Consider the following 17,990-nt stretch of genomic DNA (forward strand, 5'->3'; position numbering starts at 1 on the left):
GCAGTCAACGATGAAGGCGTGTAAGATGGGATTGATAGAAAAGTGGTTGTCCGAGAAGCAAGGCCCAAGTGCTTTGAACTCCTCAACCATGCACGTTTTCAACGCTTGTTTTGCAAAAAAAAAGACAGCCTAATGCAGACATGAAGTAGGTAGATGCCTTAGGCAAATAAATCAGACGCGTCAAACAGGCCTGCAGTGAAAACCCGCACAAATTTTGAACATGCCACCATTCCTCGCCCGCTCACCAACCTTCACACACTACCCTCACACACACTCTCATCTCGCCTCGCCGCCCTTTTTTCACCACCCTCACACACTCTCTCATCGCCTTCTTCTCATCACCAAGCTACCTCACACCTCTCAAAATGGAGCCAAAGCAACTCCCCATGGACCTGATCTACAGCATCGCCGCCCAGTATACCCAGCCCCGAGACATCCTCCCCCTCCTCCTGCTCTGCAAAGACACCCGCGAGCAGCTGGAGCGCCTCCTTCACATCAAGGATGCCATGATGGAGGTCCGCCTTACGGACCAAGAAAGACAGAGCAAGGGCCATTCAGCGCTTCAGTGGGCCATATACAAGCAGAACACCGTGCTGGCCGGAAAGGCATTCATGGCCATAACCCAAACCAAGCTCATCACCCGCCGCGAAGCCTTTTCCATCTTGTCGGGGCTGGCAACCGAGGGCGATTCCAGAGTACTACCGAACCATCCTTTCGACACCCAAATTGGCCATCCCCTTCTCTTCCGTGCAGTCCGGCAGGGAAACCCGATCCTGGTGCGGCATCTGGCACGGGCAATTGCTTCGTTCTGCCCGCCCCTGCTTGCCATATCAAAACAAGGGCATTATGCGGAGGGTGCCGTGTGCCTGGACGATGCTGCCGCCACAGCTGCCTCTGAATTGGGCTTCATCCAACCGGGAGATCTACAGCCGCGGCCTGGCATCTGGCACGGCCGTTCTACCGCACTGCATGAGTGCATCAAGCTAGGAAGAGACGACCTCCTCGATATCTTGCTCTCGGCTGGCATCCCAGCAACCGCAGGCAGCCCCTCACCCCTGCACATGATCTGTTCTCCCATCCTCGCGCCGAGACGGCCCGAGATGGCCAAGGTTATCCTCGCTCACGGAGGCAGTCATCTCGCCGAAATGAAGCACGAGAGCCACTATACGCCTCTCCAAACGCTTGTGTGGGGGTTTCCAGTTCAAGACATCAATCCAGTCCAGGAGCTTCTCGAGCTGCTGATCTCCCACGGTGCCGACATCAACAAGCCCTTCCCTGCCGCCGCCGGAGCCAACCACGTTTCACCATTGCAGAAAGTCATCGCACGGAGCCACTGCCACCAGATGCAGCACATGCAAGCACGTCAGCTCATTGACGTAGCATTATTCCTCATTCAGAATGGGGCAGACTGTAAGTAGTCACCTTTTATCATTGCCTAGCCAGGTCTCCAGGATTTCTTGCTGATTAACTAAACTAATGCGTAATTACTAGGGACCTTCCGATATCTCCAACCACTCGTGTCTCCGACGCTCCTCGACATGGCTATCAGGAAAATCGGGCTGTGCAAGACGTCTGGTTCTACTCTCACCGACGTGTAGCACACGCTCTCCTTTCAGGAGCAGCTGATTAACACAATCATCGACGAGGGGATCAAGAGGGAAGAGGCCGACGAGCGTGATATGTTGACGGAGTATCTCGACTACCTCGCCACCAGATACTACGGCTTCGTCAAGATGGGCAAGAAAGAGTGCAGGGAGTTTGACCTGGCGAAATATCTCGTCAGAAATGGGGCGTTTCGCCCATACGGTATGGAGGATGCTCTGTGGCACCGGTTGAACTAGAACTAGAACTAGTTCTAGGCAAAGCTCGAGGTTAGGTCGAGGATGAGAAGAAATTGTAGAATTATTACGCACAATGCAGTCAAAACAAGTGCAGTGAAGTGATGAGTTCTACAATCCAATCCCTGAATGTTTGTTAGCGGGGGGCTTTCCAAAATCTGAAATGCCTCAATTCCTTACGTCTCGCCCTACATGCTTTCCGCCGATGGTGCTAAGAGCTATTGGGATCCCTATTTTGAAATCTTAGATGCCTAGTTCATCTCTAAAATAATTAGGTGCTAAGACTGAACTTGGAGAAACCCCCAGTATCAGCTAATATGAGACATACTAGAAAGCCTCTCGGCTCAAGAATCCACCGAGACCCTCAGGTCATGCCTTATTTCTCATCATTACGGATTTCTCCATTTTGTTCTCCCCGCCTATACGGTATTACTAGTCCTCGTCTCTCGTGTAAACAGCTCAAGACTAACCACAAAGGTCTATAGATAGTTCGTGAGGCGTGAGCGACAACTAACTATACTATACCCCACCCCCCACCCGATCACCCTGCCACCCGATCACCCTGCCACCCGATCACCCTGCCACCCGATCACCCCTTTTACACCCAAACACCACATCTTTGAACAACAACTACGTAGTCAATTATGAAGCTATTCACAAGCCGTTGCCAGATTTGGCTAGCCGTATGCATGTAGATTAAGCTTAATGTAGATTTGTCAGCCCACAGGCCCTAAAAATTTTCCCTGCTCGTCGCAAATTAATTGCAACTTAGCTTCCTTGTGTTCCCTTATCCCTATTTTAAGTGTGTATACTGTTGTACTACCGCAATGCCTACCTAGATGTCACGGATAACAAGCTTTCTATTCGTCAGGCTGCTCAAAAGAACGGCGTACCGTATACAAAATTGAACGACAGGCTCAAAGGCATCCCTGCCAAAGAAGAGAGCCTCCAAACTCAACGCAGGCTAACAGAGCCTCAAGAAAAGAAGCTCATTGAGTGGATCATCAAGCAGGAAAGCCTCGGCTATGCGCCTGCATACTCACAAGTTTCTAGCATTGCTGCAGCGCTCTGCAAAGAAGTAGGGGATCTAGAGCCTATCAGGAAAAACTAGATTATTGGCTTCAAAGCCCGGAATCCCGCCATTCGATCCAAAGTCGGAAAGAGAATGGAAGCCGCTCGTTTTAACGGGTTTACTCCTAAGGCTGTTAACTGGTATTTCAGTATCAGGGAGAAAGAATACGGCTGGATCAGTCCTCGGCTCACCTTCAATATCGATAAGGCTAGTATTATGGCGGGCTTTGGTAAGGAAATAATATCTATTGTCTCTTCTGTTACTTATACTATCTAGGGCTTGATTCATTGGTTCTAGGGACTGCAGAAACGAAGAAAACCTACCTAAAAGCGATCAAGGTCGCGGCTGATCTACCATAATCGAATGCATCGGTGCTACGGGTACTCTACTCGATCCAGGCATTATTTTCAAAGGAAAAGACCTTCAGAGCTCCTGGTTCGAGCAGGAGATGCAACAAATCGTACCCTGGCACTTCGTTACCACTGAAAAGGGGTGGACTGACAACCAAATCGCAATTAGCTGGCTTGAGGATATTTTCCTTCCACAAACCAACGTATTACTAGAGTACGATAGCGAAGCCCGGCTTCTTATTCTTGATGGCCACGGCAGCTATACAACTGTCAGAGATAAGTCCCGTACGCTTCTTCGTCTAGTTATCTCACAATATATATGGGACGAATTCATGACGATATGCTTTCTCAACAATGTATATCTATGCTTCCTACCGGCCCACACCACTCACGGCTTGCAGCCGCTTGACAACGGACCTTTTAATGCCGTTAAAGCTTACTATAGACGTGAACTAGCCAAGCTGGCTAGTTTAACTGACGCGGCACCAGTTGATAAGCTGAACTTCATTCGTTGCTACGAGGTAGCCAGGGAGGAAGGATTCACGGAAAAGACTATCAATTCATCGTTCCGGACGACTGGGAATTGGCCAATTAGTAGGTACAAAGCCCTCAGGCATCCAGAGATTCAGCAGGACAAGGAAAAGACCCCTGAGCCTCCTATGTTTACCGGAGTCCCTGATACCCCTACTACAGGGCGTCAAGTTATGGATCTGAGCAAAGGGAGCAGCCCGAGTACAAGAAGGAAGTTCCAGAAGGCGGCCCGGGCCGTTGACAAGCTTCAAATGGACCTGGTTCTCAAGAAGACTCGGTTCAAAGCCCTTGAGGCTGAATTGAAGCGTCTCAAACCCAAAAAACGCAGGAAAATTCCTAACCCAAATAAGCGATTCATGGACTGAGGGACCATCTTACTAGGCGGTCAGGTTCCCGCAGAGCCTCGAGCAGAGCCGCAACCTGATGAGATGGAAGATGAAGATGAGGACGAAGATGACGAGGATGAGGACGTTTTACCGGCAAGAATGACCCGATCTGGCCGTGCAGCACAGTCGCTGTTCAAATATTTACTATTTTGGTGTAAAAATGGTGATTGGGTGGGGGGGTGGGGTATGGTAGCTGGCCGTCGGCGACGTTGCGCGATACGTACCTCGAGGCGCTTCAAGGAGCAAAGCTCAGAGCCTTGGTCGACGGAGACAATGAGCGCGTATGGAGGAAACGGACATGCTAGTAGACCTGCATAATATGAAATGGCAGAAGTGCCGAGATTAACTGCTAGCCGACTTTTTAAGACTTATACGGAAAACATGAAAATCCGCGACGAGCAGATGCGCAAACTACAGGCAAAAACGTCGATAGCCAAACCCAAAGCCCCTACAACCCAAGCAGCAGCCTAGACAGAAACGATCATTGATGTGAGAGCGTAGGAAGTGAATGGAATGAACGAGGAATCTATCTGCCTACGGAGGAAGAAGGAAAGAAGCTAGGTATGGTTCTAGCCTCTCGACAAGGTTGGCTGGCATACCAGACAAGCAGGGCAGTGGTCCATGGCAGGACGAGAGAACACGACGAAGAAGCCCACTAAAAAGATGATGGCGGGATATCTCTGGGGGCTTGGATGAGCCAACCTAGTCAGTCCTATTCCTTCAAATGTTGCGCGTATCGTATAGGCATTTGAGGCCTGCCCAATATTTCTGGTCGGGCTAGCCTGTCGAGCTTGTGCCTTCTTCTTGACTAGGTTACTATTAGTCCCATTAGTATATACCAAAATCTCAGGTCCTCCGATCCCTGGGACCCCGATTTCATCGCAGTTCGCCGCGGCTTTGGCGTCCCCTACTGCCTTCCAGTTAGTCGTTGACTGGGAGCTCATCTGGTGGTGTGGTCGATTCTGGTTTGAGCGTTTCCGCTCGATTGTCACCGAGGTTCAGGTTTGCCAACCGTTTCTCACAAATGCAAAGCTGGTGTTGCTGATACTCAGAGTCGTTGTCAGAGCCTTCGATTTGATGTCTGTGGCCTGTTGGAGTTCAAAGGTATCGTCTAGATTTCCCAGGCGCAACACATACAGCTACTTGAGCGTAAATAACCCACTCGCTAAACTAACGGAAAATCGCAATCACGCCTACGGGAGCTGAACAATAACTTGGATGATGTTGACATTTGCGTATCCTCTAGACGAGTTCCGGCACATCCTCCACTGCCAACAAGTAGTACATTCTTCCAACAAGACCCCAGCCCGAATACGAACTAACTGCCCATCTCGTCGTGGATAAAAGTGCAGTAATAGAAGTTGCTCACAGTAGTGTGCGTTGAATCGGACGGGAGCTGAAAGATCGGAACCACAGCCCCGTCAGCGTTTTTCCTCAGCACGGGGAGCGCGGGCCAGCCAAAGATTCCCGAGACCGCAATGACGATGCCCAGACAGCTAGCAACGACGACGAGCCAGTTTCGTACGGCTTCGTTTTGCCCTGCCAGCGTTCTGAGTATCCATTTTGTCGCCTCCCACGCTGTGGCTCGCCTGTCCTCCCCCCCCCCCCTTGTCAGATAATCAACGTGACGCGCCAGAAGATGATATCAAACACCGTACCGGGAACGACCTGAAATGGAGAATAGCCGCTGGCGGGTATCCTCGGCTTTCTTCTCGTGCCTCAATGCCCCGAGGCCTCGCTCAATTGCGTCAAAGCTATCTTGTGCTGGAGTGAAGAGGACAGTAGACTGGGTGCTCAGCGTGCCGTGTCCGCGGCTCGGATCAGGCTCTGCGGAAAGATAGGGCTTCTCTTCCGTGGAACCTAGTGGCGGGACCGGACACTTCGGATCAGTATGTGACCCCGACCGCCGGGAGACGCGATTTCCCGCTTCTGATTCAAGAGTGGTAGATGTGCCAATGGCAACATCTTCTGTACTGGCCATGGTAACAGTCAAGAACATGAGACGGGCTTGATGTAGGCCAACTATATGAAGACCGCTTGATACAGCCGATTGAAGCGAGCGGAGTTATCCCGCTAAAGAGGGCAGTGAGACTAAGAGACCACTAGCAGCAATTCTGGAAGGTGCAGGCGGCGGAAAGTATTGACCCCCTGATCAAGTTCTTGCTTAAAACAACAACGGGATATATTGAAGAAGGTACGTTCTCAACCACAATTACCATACACGAACCTTGATCGGGCCCCAAATACGCTGCTCGGCCGGACCCTCTTGTGCGGGCGTGGCAAGAATTTGAGCGCCTTCCCACCTTCAACGTCAACCAGTTGAATCCGTCGGGTCAGAAATGTTGTCTGGCCCGGGCCACCATCCCTTGGGAGCATCAACTCCTCGAGGTAGTCCGCAATGGACCGCCCTTCATTATTTTGCCGATTGATCTCGACATCTGGCCCCGCCAGCGCCTTGATGAAGCGATGGTATCTCCAAGTAAACTTCCGCTCTTTACACAAACATTTTAATAACACAGACAAAGGGGTGTCCCCGTCGTTATTGACCTCGCCAAGATCAGGGCCAGAAGAGAGTAGAATGTCGATGATTTTCTCGCTCGAGGCCGATGGCCGCTGGCCTGCCACGATGGTCACAGCTCCGTGAAGATAGAAGCCGTTTGCTGCCTGAGCGTCTCCGGACAGGGGCCGCTTCTCCAGCATCATGGAGAGCGCATCCTCCAACTCGAGAGCGATGACTCTGTTCAATATCCGTTCCGGGGAACCTGAGGCAAACTGGAGGTGATGGTCTGCGCCGCGGTCTAGTAGAGCCTGGAGAAACTGATGAGCCCCAGACGTCTTCATTGAAATCATTCTCTGGAGAAACACGTTCTTGATCAGGATAGCCAAAGGAGTGTGACCGTCCTCGTTTTGGGCGTTAACATCGGCCCCATGATCGATAAGAGCGTAAGCAAGACAAAGCTCGCCCAGCCGAATGGCTTTGGATAGGAGGCGCGTAGTATCGCCGGGAGACAGGCGAGGAAGGCCCCGCTGTGAAATGATCTTGGCCGCATGAAGCGCAAAGAAGCCGCCCTTTGTGATCAAGGTGGAGAAGACTGAAGGGTCCGAGGTCAAATGTCCGTCAACATCGAGGTCGAGAACAAAGTCCAGCGAATCCGGCTCCCCGATATTGACGATGGCCTCTTCAAACATGCTGAGCAGTTCTTCACGTTCGAGTGCTCCACGCAGGCATCCTCTGCGGACGAGTGTTTCGCATGCCTCAAGATTCCGAGCCTTGAAAGCTAACAGGAGCGGCGTTTGCTTGTCCATGTTCCTGGCTTGGAATAGCAGGCATGCGCCGGGTTTGTTCAGAAGGAGTCGCAAAGCTTCTACCTGGCGGAAATGGAACTTGTCGCCCCTCTTAAAAACGAGATGAAGAACCGTATTCCCTTCCGAGTCTATTTCTTCAAGTCGAGCGCCGCCATTGAGCAGTTCCCGGAGCGTCTGGCCCAGTGCCTCCGTCTTGTACTGAACGCCGGTCACCGGCATAGGCGGCCCCATGATCGCTTGCATTAGGGCGTTTCGGCCCACCGCATTGCGTTGTTGTATATCGGCGCCAGCCTTGATGAGCGCTTTGAGGGCCGGAACATTCTGGTGCTGGGCGGCAGCAATGAGTGGAGTATCGCCGCTGCAGTCTTTTGCGCTCACCACGGCACCCTTCGCTATAAGCTTTTCGATGGTTCTCATTCGACGGGCTCCTCCCCCTTCCTCTTCGAATACTCTCGGCACCGCGATATCGCCGACGTGTTGGGCCGAAGGCATCGAGATCATGTGAAGAGGAGAAAGACCGCGGCCGGAGCTGGTGGCAACATATCCACGTGTGACATCAGCGCCAAGATCTATTAAGCGGTCCGCGTCCTCAAAATTGCCCATTCGACACGCCTCGCCAAGCGGCGTGATGGTCGAATAAGGGAGGAAGAGCTTGGTGTCGACATTGATGTTCGCACCAAGCTCCAGGAGGAGAGGGACAGTAGAGTCCCAGCGACGGCCAGCGTACGCATGGTAGAATGGAGTAAGAGTCTTGTCGTCCCGCACGTCGACGACGGCCTGTATGCCCTTGTCTAGCAAATACTCGACGAGATCAGCAAGGCCATGTGCAGCAGCGTGATGCAGCGCCGTGGCATTGTGATCAAGATATGGCGTTTCGGCGTAGTCGGTTGGCTGTTCCATCATGTAAGAGGCGCCGCGGGACAAGAGGAGTTTGGCGGTATCTGAACGAGAATGGCAAATGGCAACGTGGAGAGCCGACCACGAAGGCGGAAAGTCGTCGGTCTGAGGACACTCTGCGGCGTTCAGCAAGCCGTACAGGCGCGTGCATTCGCAAAAACACTCGGAAAAGCAGTTTATGGGCGCGCCATGGTCAAGGAGGACTTCTATAATGTCATTATGGCCACCTCTAGCGGCGAGATGGAGCGGGTTAAAACGGCGGAGCACCACGCTAGGCATATAGGGGTCCGAAAATCGAGAATGGTCATGCTCGTCTAGAGTCGACGAGGCCGCATCACTAGACTCGGTAGACTCCCCCTCCTCCATCACTTCGTCCATCGAGATATCGGAATCTTGGTCAGAGTCGGTGAAGAAAGGGACCCACATTCCAGGGGGGTCAGCGTCGTTCGGGGGGTCGAACAGGTCGATGGTTGTGGGATGTGTGCTATCCTCCGTCTCCGCTTCGGGCGACCACTCAAGGTTGGACTCGCCCTCGTTGTCTGTTTCCCACAGCTCGTTCTCCTCGTCCTTGGCATCGGCTTGCCTTGCAGCTGTGTTTGATCTCTTCCACTCGTCGATAGCCAGGCCGTCCATGAATTGGTGATGGGGGTCCGCGCCCGCAGCAAGTGCCATCCTTAGCGTTCCAACAACCCCACAATGTGCAGCCCATGCCAACGGCCATGCATCACCCTGCGACACTGCTCGCTCGTAGAGTAGGGGGTTGACTGTGCTATGGAGCTTGCGGTTGGTCCGCGCAAGCGATGAGAGGTCTCGGAGCCTGTCCAGGTTCTCGAGTACGAAGACGATGAGCTCGGTGGGCATGCCCGCAATGGGCGGCGACAACGCCATCGCAGGCGCTGCTCGCTCGGCGCAAACAAAACAAAAATTTGCTAGCGGCGGCAAGAGCGTCAGCGCCTGGGTCGGAGGGCAACTTGCTCTGGGGCGGTAGGTAACTTGGGTCTGCAAGGACGTGGATGTGGAAGCAAAGAAGGGCGGCAAGCTCGAAGGGCGAAGAGGTACGGCTGACGAGCTGAAGAGAAGAAGCTCGCAGTGTTAGTTCGTCGAGCTGGTCCGGCAATCAGTCCAACGAGACGACGCGACGGGACGGGACGGGAGCGAGCTGATGGATGGACACCTATCGCATCCCCTTCCTGTGCTTGGACTAACCTTGCAGGACGCACAGGCGGGCTGCAGGACTGATGGGCAGGGACATGCCCCAGGTGGGCTGCTATTGGAGTGGACGAGTCACGGTGTCGGACGCTCCTTCCCCCTGAAGCGGCCCCCAAGCTCCAAACCTTCCCCTTGGGAAAGCACGGAGAAACGCTTTCCCCAGTCAGGACCCTGGGCTTAGGCTCTGCGCTGACAAGCGGTGACTGCAGGCAGTATTAATTAAAGTCTTGGGGGACCCCCATGGCAATTTTCCTTGGACAAGGGTCGAAGATGCAAGTCCCCAATTAGCCACGCGAGGTCACACACCTGCATGGCTTCTGGAAGAACTCGTGGAATGACATTTGTGCGCGGAGCGGGATGTACATAGTAGCCCAACGACACTAGGTGCGGTTTCGACGACTTCTCAGATGCGGGAAAACGACGCCAACGTCGGCCATCCTAGCTCCCTCCCCTTTACTACCCGCACATTGCTTGTCTTGGCATGTCTCATCGCCACTGGCCCGCCTCTGCTCACCACGGTGCTCTTCCATGTCCCCTCGAGAAGAAACTAACAAAAACGGAAACCCCAGGACAGAAATATCCAAGACTCCGCTTGGTCAGGCTGCAATTCTTGGTCTCGTGAGATTCGGAAGACTATTTAGACTACTGGTGCCTTTAGAATGGTCACATCAAGTGCACGCCCGGATCAGTAAGCAGCAATTGCATCATTGAAGATTCACGCATAGACCGGTTAATAGAGATTGCACATTACACAGTAGCCAACACTCTACCCCCCCGCTTGATATTGCCCGGCTTTTATAGCATTTGGTGAGATTTTGGCATGGTTCTATTACCTATTATTAGTTATTGATGATGCCATCGTGTGACATGGACTGGCCGTTTCTTGCGGGGCACTCACTCGAGCCTGAAGGTTAACCTGGGGAGGTAAGCAGTGGCAGTCAGAGTGAGGCTATGGACTACCCACGAGTAAGTTCTTGAATAGAGAGAGAGGGAGTAGGCAATCCAAGTCCATGATTACTTGGGTGAGGAAGTACTTGTATATTTAATTAGATGTGCGAATTAGCCCTGTCAAGCAACTAAGAAATCGCGGTTATTTACTCAACAGAGTGTGCCCTCAGCCGGATCAGGCCACCTACCTCCCCTCTAAAGCTCGCTACGGTAGGATGAACGTAGGTTGGAAGCGAACTTTATTAATATACGAGGCGGATGTACCACGGTAGTTGTTGAAGAGACCGGGTGACTGGTCGTGAATACCATGCGCCCCGGTAATCTAAGTTCTAGCCGGTGCAACGGCGATTCCCCACACCCGGTAGAGTAGCGGTCCCTGTGCCGCCGGCAAAGCGTGTTCGGGCCCCGGGGTTTGTTGTCAGCTGCAGCAAGTTCTTCAAGCTGATCAGCCATCAATCAAGCATAGTTTCCCCGCGAGACGAAGCTGTTGGGGCATTCAAGACGACCCGGCAGTCGTGGGGACTGCCGGTAGTGAGGGTTCCATAGGGAGTAGCTAACGAGTGTAATACACCATCTATTTGAGATTAGCTGATAAATGCTTGAGCAGTGACCCAGCCTTTTTGATGTCCTGCAATTTCTAATTACAGGAAAATAGACCGTTGATAATTAAAACATGTTATTTCAAGCAAAATTGTATGAAGATCGTTACACTTAATAAACTTAAAATCTGGCAATGTGCTATTTATTGTTGGGTGAATATCTAAAGTGGAATCTCACTTCTATATCAATCTCCAAACTCAAAATACAAGATTTGATGCCCCGAACTAAGATCTGGATTTGAATTATTTAATTAGTAAACATGATAGTTACGGGGCCACCATCATCCATTAGATATGTAAGATAGGTTGTTTGTATCCCGCTATGCTCTCTCATGCCAAACTCCTGGTAGGTAGTTGGTGGTTAGGGTGTTAAGAGCTCGCGGGTTGACCTCTATGCTAATATCTCTTCATCCCCCTAGCCTACACCTAGTTTGCAATTCTAATGTAATTAAGCCTTCACCCGGACCTATAGCGTGACTCTCATGACTTTGCTCTAATTACAGTATTCTTTTGTCTTGGGGCTCCGCCCCTTGAACATCATGAGCGTGGTCGAAGTTGGATTTCTAACAAAATAAACAGAGGCGTTGACTAAGCCCGGCTTGACTAGGACGGGATGTATGGTCTCTTCTCGTGGTTTCCAATCCCGAGGTATGCTCTTTAATGCTCCGAGTGGCGCCGGGTATTGGATACCTTAGTCTACCGCGCGCCAGGCTCCCGCGGTCCGCGAACTTGATCCAAACCCTCAATCTGCAGCTCTCTGTGAGTGTCTGTTGTAGCAGGAACCTTGAGCTTGGGTTTCATGTAAAGAATATGTTGGCCTTCACTGCGAGAGTTCGCTCACTAGCAGAGCCGACAAAAAATGAACACGTTGGTTGTCCTTCTCTTTTACATAGATCTGCGTAGAACCGCGCTCACCGGGGCGACCTCGTGTCTGTGCCATTGTGAAAGTGTTGCGACATCGAATACCATTATTGATACATTTGTGTAAACTAGTGGAACGGTGAACTACCTCGAGCCCAGGAAATAGCTATTAAATTATTCGATGATTCAAATAATCCGCGAAGAAACAGTTGGGTAACGCTTGGGTTCTTGGCGAATCTAGACAATGGGAATGCTTTGAAGAGTCACTAGCCGGAGAGACACTCCGTCGGTATCGGTATTCGTATCCGTATCCCGTACGGAATACCGGAATACAGGTCCGTTGTGGACCGGCCCTAAAGCATTTGACCAGGGAGAGACGCCCGCTAACAGGGGGCAAACCCGGGGGAAGGTTTGCGTTCGCCACGGGCAGTTAGTTATTAGCGCTGAGCGGAGAAGCATCCACTGTAGCGACCGCGCTGTCGGCGTCGGTGCATCGGTGCCGCATGTTAAACGGTTTGGTGCTCACATCCCTGTCCACAAAAAGTAGATGACGGGAATCTTGAAAGTTGAAAGGAGATAACGGCGGCAATCTCAAGCGCACGAGAATGGTGGTATTGTTGCAGACGCGTACCATGGACACAGCCACCTTTTATTGCTGGCGCGTAAGCTGCCTGAGTCTCTTGCGGGGGAGGAAGGAAGGAAAGGTGAAGATTGCTATCCGTAATATGGTCCAGCCCGATACCAACAAGCTATCCGTCTGTCAGGTAATTGCTCCGTAGCTTAGTATTTCAAGGCCTCAGATCCCCTTTTGCCATCAGAACCTGTCTGGGTGCATAGAAGCGGTCGTTATTCTAGCTACAATGGCTCGGATACTCGGAGCATGATCGTTCCGTGTTTTGAGAAGAGCCTGCCCTATTCGTTGCAAACTTGCAGCTACCTACTGCGCACGCTACCTACTGCGCACGCAGCAAATCTCGTCTTGTCCCCCCACTCTGTGCCACCAGCACCGCGTACGCACCCACCACTCAGCCCGGCAAGGCAACAAGGCCAAGACCGAGGCACCGCAGTCCGTGCAAAGGGGAAACCAGGCAGGCCGCCTTTATTTCATTTTCCCCCCTTTTGCATCGAGAGGAGGACAATTCAAGCCGTCGCGCATTCCGTTGCCCATCCCTCCAGCCGTGCCACCAGCCACCCGTAGGCGTCGCTTTGCTCGTGTTCCCGACAAAGTTTCGGGCCCCTCTATGGCTAATGGGGGAAGCTTTGAGCCGCAAGGCGAAATATCTCGTCCTTGCCCTTCCTCTCGTCTTTACCTTTCTGTATCTCACTAGAGACTATCATTCCTATGGCCCGCCCCGTGTCACTCCCTATCCCTATCAAGGTCAGGGACCCTACAAGACTAAGGGCACGCATGCCACGGGCGCTACTGTGAGCAGCTGGTGGATTGAGTTCTTTTCCCGCCTCGACGCGGCCCATCCGAACGCCGCGCCGGTCCAGATTGATGGCCGAGCTCCGAACAAGAACTTCCCGCCCCCGCCCGACTATGAGCGACCCGACATGCTCGTCCTGACGGCCACCGACGAGGCCAACATGCGCGCGTCGCATGCCGCGTACATGTCTGAGCTTGCCGAGTTCTCCCGTCACCTCCCCTACCGCCGAAACACGAATGGTATCGTCACCACGGCCGGTGCCAAGAACTTCGGCACCGTCGTGCCCATGGTGCTGGCATTGCGACAGACTGGCTCCCGCCTCCCCGTCGAGATCGTCGTCGACTCATCCGCGCCATGGGTCAGGACCCTCTGCGCCGAGGTCCTAGCCCCCCGCAATGCCACCTGCATCTTCATCGAAGACGTCTGGGCCGGGCTCGACCCTCAGCCCAAGCTCGAGCGCTTCCAGTGGAAGTTCATCTCCATCGTCGCCTCGTCTTTCCAGAACGTCCTTTTCCTCGACGCCGACGTCATCCCCGTCCACAGCCCCGACTCCATCCTCGCCCCCGGGTCGCAGCCGTTCGCCTCGACGGGGTTCATCACCTGGCCCGACTTCTGGGCCGCGGGCCACACGCGACTGTTCTACGCCATCGCCGGCGACGTCGAGGTGCCTCTGGTGGGCGCGCGCACGACCTCGGAGAGTGGCATCATGGCCTATGACAAGGCGCGGCACGCTGACACGCTCCTCCTCGCCTCCTACTACAACTACTACGGGCCCGACTTCTTCTACGCCATGATGACGCAGCACGGGCCGGGCGAGGGGGACAAGGAGACCTTCTTCCAGGCAGCGCTCGTGCTCGAGGGCCTGGGCAAGAAACCCTACGGCTACGTACCGCCCATGGGGTGGACGCAAAACGCAAACGGGAACAAGAAGGGATACTGGGACGTCAAGAAGTTGCCCCACTCACACGGGCGCACAGTCAAGGGGAATTGGAGGGGCATGCTCATGTTGCAGATGGATCCGATGGAGGACTACCGCGCCGTCATGGCGGCTATAGAGAAGGACAAGCACAAGGAGCCCGAACTACCAGCGGCGCAGCCCACCAGCGACAACGCTGCTGCTTCCGACGGCGACAGTGCTTCCGACGATAATACTGCTTCCGACAGCACCACTCCCACTGACGACAGCGATACTGCTTCTGCCAGCGCCGGCTCTGCCAGCGCCGACACTGCTACTTCCGACCCAAGCACCCCGACTACCGACTCCGACAGCGGCAACAGCAGCATGCGAGCGCGAGGGCTAGACGCGACCTTCTTCACGGACTCGAGCTTCCTGGGGAACATCTCGCACCTCAAGTTCGAGCAGGAGCCCAAGCGGTGGATGTTCTTCCACCACAACGGCTGCAAGCTCGACTTTACGCGCATCGACGAGGAGAAGGCGGCCATCGTGGCGACCGACGACGACGGCAAGTTCATGCGGCTATGGGGGAACCCGGACTGGATCATCGGCAACACGGGCCGCGACGTCGAGAAGGAGCTGTGGCGCGACTCCATGGAGGTCTGGTGCCTGGTGGCCGAGTTCGACACCGTCTGCGACAAGATGCGCGAGATCTACGCCCAGGTGTATTAGTGATGCGCACTAACTGGTGGGGTTAGTTTGAAATGTGAGCGTTCTCAACGTTGCTTTCCCCCCCCCCCCTCCCCATTGTTGAGCGCAAGCGGGTGTCTTTCTTCTCCGTGGTTATATTTTTATGGGCCGGGCAAGCGAACATGGCTGTTTCTATGGGCAGGGAGTTTGGGTTTTCTTTTTCTTTTTCTTTCTCTCTTGCGATACTAGTGTTTGTGCGGTCTGGGAACTGGAAACATGTCGCTGCTTTTCATGGGCTGGGAGAGGGTTGACTTTGCGAACAAGTCGTTCTAATAGAGCTGTAGCTGCGCCTCGTACATTTTTTTTATACTTGGGGGGATCTCCTTGTTTTGTCATATCTGTAACAACATACGTGTAACAACATATCTGATATATATCTAGATACATACTATGGTGGAGAAACGGCTAAGGGGTAATAAAACGGGTATCGATGTTGAAGCTATGTAATCTCTCTCACTCCAGCTGCCGAGGTTCGCGTATTGCCGTCCGTAATGGGCACCTGTTTACTCTGGTCCTTCCTCCCTGTCCATGTCCACACTTTTTTGTTGTTTTCTATAAGTTCTCAACCGGCGGCAAGTAGATCAAGTGGTCAATAGAGACTCCTAGAAACTGCCATGCTCACCCCAGTCTGGCGCTCGTCCAGCTCGTCACTCGTGTCATTGTCAAACAGGTGGCCCATCCCGGCCTCGTGCAGCATGAGCCTCCATCTCCTGCCCACGGCCCTGGACGCGATGAACTCGTAGAGCGAGTCTCTAAGGCTCAACGGCTTGCTCCGCCTGCCCGGCCCGACGGACCTGTGCGTCTCTTCGAGCATGTCGGGCGTCGCGAGCTGCTCCCACGCCGTGACGAAGTCGTTTTCGAGCTGCAGCCCGTGTGCCGCGAGAGCTTCCTGCAGCCGCGGCCCGTCTACCTCCCGGTGCCAGTCCAGGTTCCGGTAGTAGTTGTCACCGTCGGGGTCCTGGCTGCTGTCGTCGTCGCCAGCGTTGGTGGTGGTAGTGGTGGCGTGGACGCTCCGGGACGACGCTACGCGCCGCGCCCGTCGCCGTAGCAGGCCGATCTGCCCCCGCATCGCGAGCTGCCACTTCAGAGACTTGAGCAGGAAGCTACGGAGCGCGTCCACGTAGACGACAGTGGCCGTGTTAAGCATGTCCTGGTAGCCCTTGGAGCGCTTGAAGGCCTTGAAGTTGGCGTCGAACAGCCGTTCGTCCATTAGCAGGCCGACGGCGGAGCTGATCAGCGACGCCGTGCGCTTGGCATTGCTGCGCCAGGTTTCGATGACAGTCTCCCGAGTCTCCGGGCCGATGACGACGCCGGCGCCGGTGCCGCTCCGGGAGTGTGGTGGCGGGCGCCATGGCAGTTCCTCTCCGAGAACCGCGTACAGAGGGTTGTGGCTGGCCGTGACGATGCCCTCTTCGTTGTAGTCCGCACCGTGCTTGATGAGGACGTGCATGGCGCCGACGTTGAGAGACCGCGCCGCCTCCGACAGCGGCGACTGCGACCTTCCGCTCAACTTGTCTGTGCTACTGATGCCCAATGGAGTGTCGGGAGGACCGAGTTTCTGGGCCAGGTACGCGATCAGCGACGGATCCGAACCCGGGGCGCGACATTGCGCCAGCAGAGCTAGATAATAGTCTAAGTCGGCTGGCAGAGAGGAGGCGAGTCTGTCTACAGCTTCGACTGATGGGGCTGAGTGAAGCTGAAGAACGGTGGATAGTTCTGGCTCACCGCCGTTAGTCGGTAAGGGGAAGTTTCCAGACTTACGGTGGTGTTGCGCAGGATCCCTCGTCGGGTCATACTCCCAGGCCTTGTCGTATGTAAACCCGTTAGCCGGCGCCCACTCCTCGATCAGAAACTCGCGGCACTTGTGCGCATTGAGCTCCATGCAGATGTTTATCAGCATCCCAAGGCCGGCATTCTCGCTCGGGGTCTCTGAGAGCAGCACATCCCGGTTAGGAGACTTGGTGCTGGCAAAGTCACCAATGTCGAGGAGGTACCTGAGAACGTCGGCGTCGTCGCGTAGAACGGCCGAGTGGATTTCACTTTTCTAGTGGCTAAATGGGACCTGCAAGACGTTGAGACGCTCGCATTCCAGTCTAGCCGCCAGAAAGAAGCGTGTGTTTGCAAGGGCTAGAGCTTGCTTGTCATCGTCGGACAGATGGCCGCTTCGTAGGAGGTAGCTAAGGATCTCGGGGCGTACTAAAGGGTGATCAGGCGCGCCTCGCGGGTTATACATCTTGACCCGGGCTTACTGGCACAAGCTTTATGAGTGGCGTCTATTAAAAGCCGTCGTCCGGTACAAGTGCTGTTTAGAACCGGCCCAATGACGTATGCTTACGGCTTGTTGAGTTCTTTTTGGAACTAGACGAAGAGTTGGTGTGGCCAACCCGCTACTCAACTCGGTCCTGATAGTCGCCAGTCTTTTATGCCGCCGGCCTCTTTCAACCCTCGCCTTCGTGGCAATAAATGGAAAATAAACATGCGATACCTCTTGTTGAGAGATAACGGCGTTGTTGGCTGGTTTGCTGTTAAGGACTGATTATCGCTGAACTAGGTGCTTGGGTACACGGAGCCTTCCTTTGTCTCCGACGCCTCGTATTCAGCGCAACAGTAATGAGAGAACCCCACCAAGTCGTTTATTCTGGAAATAATGGAGTAAGATACTGGTTATGGGAGATGCCTTGTGGAATATGTAGGTAAGAAAGGGGTAGAGAACAAACACAAATGCGAAGTAAACAGAGAATCTGAGCTCGATAATTCGATAATGAAGTACGTATCCGAGTACTACAGCGTAAAGGGAAAGTATACGCAGCTCTAATCCGCCGCTTTGTCATTAACCGCCTCGAAGTGTAACGGGTAACTGCTCTATACTAGCAGCGGATTGAGTCAAAAACAACGGCACCGTTTGAGACTTGGTCCCAGAT

The 17,990-nt window shown here is 53.7% G+C and overlaps 4 protein-coding genes across 4 annotated transcripts; 2 read left to right on the forward strand and 2 right to left on the reverse strand.

The window, feature by feature from the left end:
* Positions 1-365: 365 nt before the first annotated feature.
* B0T26DRAFT_751859 (uncharacterized protein) lies at positions 366-1,841 on the forward strand (the record flags this gene model as incomplete). The annotated part of the gene is made up of 3 exons (XM_060445444.1): positions 366-1,410; positions 1,492-1,592; positions 1,617-1,841. The coding sequence occupies 3 exons, from the start codon at positions 366-368 to the stop codon at positions 1,839-1,841; spliced, it is 1,371 nt and encodes a 456-aa protein (XP_060296647.1).
* Positions 1,842-4,889: 3,048 nt separating this feature from the next.
* Positions 4,890-9,268, reverse strand: B0T26DRAFT_676099 (uncharacterized protein; the record flags this gene model as incomplete). Its single annotated transcript, XM_060439938.1, has 9 exons — positions 4,890-4,985; positions 5,017-5,087; positions 5,200-5,265; positions 5,315-5,316; positions 5,375-5,445; positions 5,547-5,673; positions 5,836-6,150; positions 6,405-6,650; positions 6,699-9,268. The coding sequence occupies 9 exons, from the start codon at positions 9,266-9,268 to the stop codon at positions 4,890-4,892; spliced, it is 3,564 nt and encodes a 1,187-aa protein (XP_060296648.1).
* A 3,977-nt stretch (positions 9,269-13,245) lies between these two features.
* B0T26DRAFT_648311 (nucleotide-diphospho-sugar transferase) lies at positions 13,246-15,051 on the forward strand (the record flags this gene model as incomplete). The annotated part of the gene is made up of 2 exons (XM_060437990.1): positions 13,246-14,557; positions 14,726-15,051. 2 exons carry the CDS (start codon positions 13,246-13,248, stop codon positions 15,049-15,051), a joined length of 1,638 nt encoding a protein of 545 aa, XP_060296649.1.
* Positions 15,052-15,658: 607 nt separating this feature from the next.
* B0T26DRAFT_751862 (uncharacterized protein) lies at positions 15,659-17,302 on the reverse strand (the record flags this gene model as incomplete). Its single annotated transcript, XM_060445445.1, has 3 exons — positions 15,659-16,710; positions 16,831-17,063; positions 17,223-17,302. The coding sequence occupies 3 exons, from the start codon at positions 17,300-17,302 to the stop codon at positions 15,659-15,661; spliced, it is 1,365 nt and encodes a 454-aa protein (XP_060296650.1).
* Between the last annotated feature and the right edge of the window lie 688 nt (positions 17,303-17,990).

The sequence above is a fragment of the Lasiosphaeria miniovina genome (genome assembly GCF_030549165.1).
Source record: "Lasiosphaeria miniovina strain SMH2392-1A chromosome Unknown B0T26scaffold_4, whole genome shotgun sequence".
In the NCBI taxonomy this organism is placed as follows: domain Eukaryota; kingdom Fungi; phylum Ascomycota; class Sordariomycetes; order Sordariales; family Lasiosphaeriaceae; genus Lasiosphaeria; species Lasiosphaeria miniovina.